The sequence below is a fragment of the Brassica napus genome, chromosome C4 (genome assembly GCF_020379485.1).
Source record: "Brassica napus cultivar Da-Ae chromosome C4, Da-Ae, whole genome shotgun sequence".
NCBI classification, from domain to species: Eukaryota; Viridiplantae; Streptophyta; class Magnoliopsida; order Brassicales; family Brassicaceae; genus Brassica; species Brassica napus.
In genome coordinates, this window is record NC_063447.1 from 16,533,945 (window position 1) to 16,542,211 (window position 8,267).

Consider the following 8,267-nt stretch of genomic DNA (forward strand, 5'->3'; position numbering starts at 1 on the left):
TGATTCTGTGATTTAGCTTAAACACGAACATTATTGAAGTACGTTAATGCAGGTGAGTCAAGATAAAGTGTAGAAAATATAAGGCTACTTTTTGACGAGGTTAGTTTTTTTTACCCTTTCGGATCATGTCCATAAACCAAATCCAGTAGAAAAAGCAAATGCAAACAATTTGCAAACCTGTAAATCAAGTATAACCTTCGTGATTTACCATTGGATTCTATATGTGAACTCTTTAGAATAACCTAGATAGACTAGATCAGTTCTATTACAGCTTGTCTAATACTGTCTTGTTCTTGAAGATCTAACAGTGAATAAGTAATCTTGATGATAATGTAGCGGTTTTGCATAATGAGCATTCTAAAGAGCTTTGTGTGTAAAGTTTCAAACTCTGAGAGAAGAATGAATGGTGTAGATTGTAAAACATTTAAGTTGAGACTTGATTATTTAAATGTTTTAAGAGATGGACATTATGATAAGTATTTTATGACTTCATGTGTATTTATAATTTAGTTCTTATTCTCTCTCTTGCTATTCTGATTCAACCTTCACCGTTACATGATAAATCCCACAGGTTTTCCTACAGAAATTTCTAACATCAGAAACGATCTCTTCAGAACTAGCACCGGGTTCGGACAAGACATGGCAAGACAATACAATTCTCCCTCAACTGTTATCTCCCATACATGAAGACCATGAACAATCTTAACTCCTTTGATACGCTTAAGCCTTCTCTCGACCTTCTCTATGTCCATCTCTCGTGGTGCACGCTCCATCAGTATCCAAAATATGTTCTTGAGCATTGGGAGAGTCGCAGCAAGAGGAAAGGCAGAGAAAACAAGTGTGCATATCAAATCAACCAAAACCCATTTTGGTTTCACCCAAATGATTCCTCCACCGATCAGTACACCAAGTGACTGAATCATATCCGCCATCGCATGTAGATAAGCTCCTTGTATATTAATATTCTCCTTTAACTACAATTTCACACTTAAATGATCCTTCAAAGGATCAATCTCCTCTTCTTCCTCTTCCTTGTGACAATGTTGATGTTCATGATGATGGTAAAGATGCAAGCCAGTAGATGTCAATAGTCTTCCTTGACGAAGTTGGTGGTAGAGTCACTAATGAAGGATCGCATCAGTCGAAAATACATAAGGCATGTAGTGTGGAAGTACCATGTGGATGGAAGTAGCCAAGCTGGAGAAGGATAAACATGTGGTTTATGTCTTGACGAAGTCGCTGATGCAAGTGGCGTCAGACAGTGCTCTAGGAAGCATAAACACTACAAGAAAACAATGACATACTGAGGGAAAAAATCGTCGGTATGTCGTCGGAATAACGTTATTCCGACGACATACCGACGAAACAAGTCCTCGGAAATTCCATTTTCCTCGGAAATCCCTCAGAATTTTCCGACAGAATTCCGAGGAAACAAATTTCCGAGGAAACTCCAAGGACCACCAGTTCGTCGGAAAGCTCCTCGGAATATACCGAGGGAGAACGTCCTCGGAATTTACCTCGGAAGTTCCGACGAAATGTTCCTCGGAATTTTCATCGGGAAATTCCGAGGAAATTGAACCCTCGGAAAATTCCGAGGAACAAGTCCCTCTGTATATTCCGAGGAATGAGTCCCTCGGTATATTCCGAGGAACATGTCCCTCGGTATATTCCGAGGGTTCATTTCCTCGGAATTTAAAAAAAAAAAAAAATTTAAAAAATAAAATTTTTGAAATTTAAATTCGAAAATATAAAATTAAAATTAAAATTGAAATCATATTAGTTAATATTCAAAGTTGTACAAAAAAAAATAAAACATTCCGAGTTTTAGAAGGAAAAAAAAAAACTACGGGTCTGACACGTCCGGGAACACCTCGTTCGGGTACATTCTCTGCATCATCTCCATCATTTGTTGGTTCAACCTCCTCTGTGCCTCATAGCCCGCCTGTTGAGCCGCCATCTGGGTCTCCAACAAAGATATGCGATCATCCTTGTCCTTCAACTGAGCCGTAAGTACTTCTGGATCAACAACGGGCGGTGGTGCAGAAGAAGGAGAAACCGACCGGGTGCGACGACCCAAACCGACCAAACGTCCCTTCTTCTTTGGAACCGACTGAAATAGAAAATAGCCAAATTTAAATCAAGAAATAAATGAATTAAACTTTAAAAAAAAAGAACTTACGGATTCAACGATTTCGTTGATTCGAAACCGGGACCAGTTGGTCGAAGCCGTCGAAGCGTCATCCTCGGTTTGAAGCTGAGACACTTCGTCCTGCACCTGATTTTGGACCAGGGTGACCACTTCCCTCACAAGACCGTCATCAATCTGGCCGCTCTTCTTGTTGGTATACGCCCTCTTCATTAGGGCGAGATCATCAACCGGCTCGCCATCATTTTCTTCCGCCTTGAAAAAAACATAAATTAAAGAAACATTAGAAATTAGAAGAAATGCACAAAAAAATAAAATTTCAAAACTTAAATAATTGAAGAAAAAGCGACTGAACTTACCATGCGATCTCCCAGAGAGGCAATAGATTGAGCACCCAAGTTATGCTTGAAGACGCCCTTCCCTTTACGGTCGCTCCTGCGGTTGGTGGAGTTGGTGGAAGAAGTTTCTTTCGTCTCTTCCTTATCCCAATGCGCACACAACTCCGTCCAGACCGTGTTGTTTATCGACTTTGGGACCTTTTAATAAATAAAAAAAAAGTTAAATAAATTAAAAAATCGTTTAATAAATTAAAAAAATTGTATAATAAATTAAAAAAAACCTTGTTGATTTTCCACTTCTTCTTCCACTCGTGTATCTGCTTCCCATAGTTGTCCATAACTTTATGGACGAAGTGGCGATAAATAAAGAGCGTCTCATCGGAATTCCAGTTGAATTCTTGCTGGAAAAAAAAACACAGTTAGTAGAAAATTTATATTAAAGATTAAAAATATAAGTAAAAAATTAGAATACTTATCGCAAACTGACGAAACCACAGATGCTGCTTGTCGGTAGGGAAGTGAGTGAAAGTCGGATGTCCCCTGTCGAGGGCCGAGTACATCATACCGTTGATCCATGCGCTGATCCCGTTCCCGGATCGGTTGAACCTAATAAAAAGAACAAACAGTTAATAATGAATCAAATTTTAAGGAAAAAAAAATATGTTTAATTACCATGTTTGACCCCGTCCATGTGGATACGGAGTGAGATAGGGAAGATGGTCACGACCGGGCTGTTGAACCAACTCCGCAACACTCATCACTCCCGGAGGACCCGGAGGAGCAGGAGCGGGTGCAGCAGCGGGAGCGAGAGGAGCAGGAGCGGGTGCAGCAGAGGGAGATGTATGGTAGGAGCTGTGGGGCGAAGGGAAATCCTGAAAATGGCTGGAATCCCGAGACTGGCTCCCCGTACCACCACGACCACGACGCTGTCGAGGCCGGGTCTATTCATCATGAGACCTGTAAATTAAAAAAAAATATTTAATAAATATAGAAATATAAAAATTAATTTTTTTTTAAAAAACAAAAATCCCAAATAATAGGTTTTAATCACAAAAAAAGTTGTATAGATATTAAAAATGTTTAATAAATATATAAAAATAGTTCTAATAAACAAAAAATAGTTTTAATAAATAAAAAATAGTTTAATAATTACAAAAAATAGTTTTAATATTAAAAAATGTTTAATAAATATAGAAATTTATATTATATATATATATATATATATATATATATATATATTTTCTTTTAAATCCCAAATAATAGTTTTTAATCACAAAAAAAAGTTTTATAGATATTAAAAATGTTTTGTAAAATCCAAAAAATCGAATTTATATACAAAAACCGTTTTGTAAAATCCAAAAAATCGAATTTATATACAAAAATCGTTTTGTAAAATAAAAAAATCGAATTTATACACAAAAATCGAATTTATATACAAAAATCGATTTTATAAATACAAAAAAAACAAAAAATTTATAAAAAAATTCTAAATCAATTCAACAAAACAAATTATTCAACCAAATCACAATTCTAAATCTATTATACAACCAAATCACAATCCTAACCAATCACCCTAACAAAAATCTATCAAATCTACACAAAAACCTAACAAATAGAACCTAAGAGAGTTGGATAGGGTCCTTACATGATTTGTGTAAGAGAAGGGGGAGATCGCCGGAGATATTGTCGGAGAGAAGGGGGAGATCGCCGGAGAGGAGAGAGGAGCCGCGCAGAGGAAGAAGAAAGAAATGGGGAAGAAGAAGCGGCTCGTGGTTATAAAACCTAGGGTCCGACGGATAGTTTCCGTCGGAATTTCCTCGGAATTCCGATTTCAATTTTCGCGAAATATTTGTCCGGTTAAATGAAAATATTCCGAGGAAATTCCGACGGATGCATAAATATCCGTCGGAATATTCCGAGGAATTTCCGAGGAACTAGTGTTTGAGGTTTCAAAACATCGATTTTTTTGGCCGTATTTCATTTCTTATACAATTGTAATGAATACCATTGAGGATTCTTTGTATAGATGATCATAAACCATGAAATAACAAAATTTCAAAACGAATTGTAAGTATTCCCTTTACCGTTCATTAAAGTGTATAAGTGTTTCTCTTATGTTGTGGGGATTTCATTCATACAATCGGAAACGTGTTTATTATAGGGTAAGGAACAAATTTTTGACTTCATAATCAGTCTAAGACACTTAATAAGGGTTATATAAGTGTTATTCAAACCGCAAAACGTTGTTTTCGGTTTAAAAACCCTACTTCCTCGGAATTTCCTCGGAATATTCCGAGGAAATTCCAAGGAAACCCTTATCTTCCTCGAAATTCCGTCGGAATATTCCGAGGAATTTCCGAGGAACTAGTGTTTGGGGTTTCAAAACATCGATTTTTTTTGCCGTATTTCATTTCTTATACAATTGTAATGCATACCATTGAGGATTCTTTGTATAGATGATCATAAACCATGAAATAACAAAATTTCAAAACGAATTGTAAGTATTCCCTTTACCATTCATTAAAGTGTATAAGTGTTTCTCTTATGTTGTGGGGATTTCGTTCATACAATCGGAAACGTGTTTATTATAGGGTAAGGAACAAATTTTTGACTACATAATCAGTCTAAGACACTTAATAAGGGTTATATAAGTGTTATTCAAACCGCAAAACGTTGTTTTCGGTTTAAAAACTCTACTTCCTCGGAATTTCCTCGGAATAACCCTTATCTTCCTCGGAATTCCGTCAGAATATTCCAATAAAAAAAAAAAAATCGATGCTAGTCTGTTTCCGAGTCATCATCACCAGATGAATCTGAATCTGGATCTTGGTGAAACTCTCTAATCGCTGGTTCATCCTCTACGTGAACGACGGCTTCCTCTCCGAAGTCGGTTAAATCGACTACAAGGCCAACTCCAGCTAAATCTTCTGCTGCACTTAAGTTGCCGGATATGCTTGGTTGTAGTGGGTCTTCCAGCTCAGAACTTCTCTGAACTCGGCCTCTCAGGTTGAGTCTTGTAACAGTAACCCATGGATCATCTCTGTTCCTTACCCGGGGGTACTTGATATAACAAACCTGTAACATTTAAAAAATTATTAGTAAAATTATAAATTAGTACACATGATGATGAATCTAAATAATTAACATTTAATTACCTGATCGGCCAGAGAAGCAAGAATGAAAGGATCATAATATTGCAGCTTTCGCCTAGAATTTACTGGTGTAACACCAAATGCATCTGTTCTCACACCTCGATCTAGAGTGTTGTCGTGCCAATCACAATAGAAAACAGTACAGCGCAATCCAACCATGCCCAAATACTTGATTTCCAAAATCTCATGTATGTGTCCGTAGTATACATCATCTCCTGATGCAGAACAAACGCCAGCATCATAAGTCGTACTCGAACGTCTCCTCTTCTGAGTCGTGAATGCATATCCTCGAGTACAAAATCTCGGATATGACTTCACAACAAATTTTGGTCCAACGACCATCTCGCGTATCCAATCGTCAAATGTTTCACCACTGGCCAAACCAGCAGACACCTATATTAATAGCACATATATATGTTATATCAATAAATGTGAATTAGTATAAATATGTGATAAATGATATTTTAATTTGTTTAAAGCACTCACATAAGTAAACATCCATCCAGAAAATTCTCTCTGCTTCATTTCTTCTAGTTCGTCCTCTGTGGCGTATCTATATTTGAACCTCTTTTCTGCCATGAAAATCCTGTACATATGATGACAATAATGTAATTAATTAAGATTTAAATTTCAACTTGTTAAAATAAAAATTTGTAACCTAATTTATTTACCTCTCATATTGAAGAACATCTTCGCAGTTGGTGAGCAAATATGTTTACAAATTACTGCGCTCCTGCTCAGTAAGTCGACGGTCCTTTGGTTTTCCGCTAAGTCGTCCAACGTCTGTGAAAATGTCTGGAACCGTAACATGATATGTTGCCCGTTTGCCGCTATCATCATGCCGAGCAGGTCTTCTGTTTTTGGTCTAAACTTCTGCTGGAAAGTAGTACTCGGCAAAGTTTGAAGTTTCTTCATTGATCATCTGTGCGACTATAGAAGCTTCCACCCTACTTAAATTTTTCACCATCTTCTTCAAATGGAACATATACCGCTCATACAGATACATCCATCTATACTGCACAGGACCACCAAGTTCCAATTCTCTTGCCAGGCGAATAACAAGATGTTCCATAACATCAATAAATGAGGGAGGAAATATCTTCTCAAGGTTGCACTGAATCACGGCTATGTTAGTCTTCAAATTTTCAATACCTTCAAGAGTCACTAATCTCGTGCATAAATCGCGGAAGAAACCACTTATCCCTACAATTGCTTCATGAACATTTCGTGGTAATAGTTCCTTGAAGGCAAACGGAAGGAGGCGCTGCATCATTACATGGCAATCGTGGCTTTTCAAGCCAGTACACTTTCCTTCCTTTTTGTCGATACAGTTACGTAAATTAGATGCGTAACCGTCTGGAAATTCCACATCGTTTGAAATCCAATCAAAGAACGCATCTTTTCCCTCTGCATCAAGTCGGTATATGGGAAAAGGAGTCCTACCATTCTCATCAACATGAAGTTCTGAACGAGCACATATATCGATGAAATCCAGTCTTGACTTCAAATTATCCTTTGTTTTACCTTGAACATTAAGGATCGTGTGTCATGAGATTGTCAAAAAAGTTCTTCTCAATACGCATGACATCTAAATTATGCCTTAGCAGATGATCCTCCCAGTATGGCAGATCCCAGAAAATATTTTTTTTGTGCCAGTTATGTAGGTCTCCAACAGCATCTACCGGAAAACGCTCATGTCCACCGACGTCTGGCGTCCTTTCTATACCAAAATCTCTTAGTTGTGTCTTCAAATCTTTCCCACAAATTTCCGGAGGTGGACTGTCAAACACCCTCTTGTTCTTCGTAAACAAATTCCTACTTCTACGATATGGATGATCAGGTGGTAGGAATCTCCTGTGACAGTCAAACCAACACGTTTTCCTTCCATGTTTTAGCTGGAAAGCATCAGTATTATCTTGACAATATGGACATGATAGCCTTCCATGCGTTGTCCATCCAGATAACATACCATATGCTGGAAAATCACTTATTGTCCACATTAGTACTGCCCGCATTTGAAAGTTTTCCTTACATGAAACATCGTATGTTTCAGCACCTTGAGCCCATAGTTGTTGCAACTCATATATTAGTGGCTGAAGAAACACATCAAGTGATCTCTTAGGATGCTCTGGTCCGGGAACGAGAATCGAGAGAAACAAAAACTCTCGTCGCAAGCACAAGTTTGGGGGTAGGTTGTATGGTGTAAGAATGACTGACCATAGAGAATATTGTCTTCCACTCTTGCCAAACGGGCTGAAACCATCAGTACATAATCCAAGGTAGACATTTCTTCTCTCATACGCAAACTCGTGATACTTTGATTGGAAATGCTTCCACGCTTTTGCATCTGAAGGATGACTGATCTCACCATCTGTTGAGTGCTCCGCATGCCATCTCATTGGTTGCGCTGTACGTTCAGACAGATACAACCTCTGCAACCTTTCCGTCAAAGGCAAATACCACATCCTTTTATATGGCACTGGAACTCTTCCACTCGTATCTTTATAACGAGACTTTCCACAAAATTTGCATGTAACCCGCTGTTCATCCGCCCTCCAATAAATCATGCAGTTGTCGCTGCATACATCTATTACCTGATACGATAAACCAAGATCAGCTACGAGTTTCTGA

The 8,267-nt window shown here is 37.9% G+C and overlaps 1 protein-coding gene across 1 annotated transcript; it reads right to left on the reverse strand.

The window, feature by feature from the left end:
* Window positions 1–551: 551 nt before the first annotated feature.
* On the reverse strand, window positions 552–932 carry LOC106413376 (metal tolerance protein B-like). The gene has a single exon (XM_048755530.1). It carries the CDS (start codon window positions 930–932, stop codon window positions 552–554), a length of 381 nt encoding a protein of 126 aa, XP_048611487.1.
* Between the last annotated feature and the right edge of the window lie 7,335 nt (window positions 933–8,267).

Excerpts from the sequence above, each read along its gene's own strand:
- LOC106413376 (XM_048755530.1), bottom strand. The coding sequence starts at position 932 with ATGGCGGATATGATTCAGTCACTTGGTGTACTGATCGGTGGAGGAATC.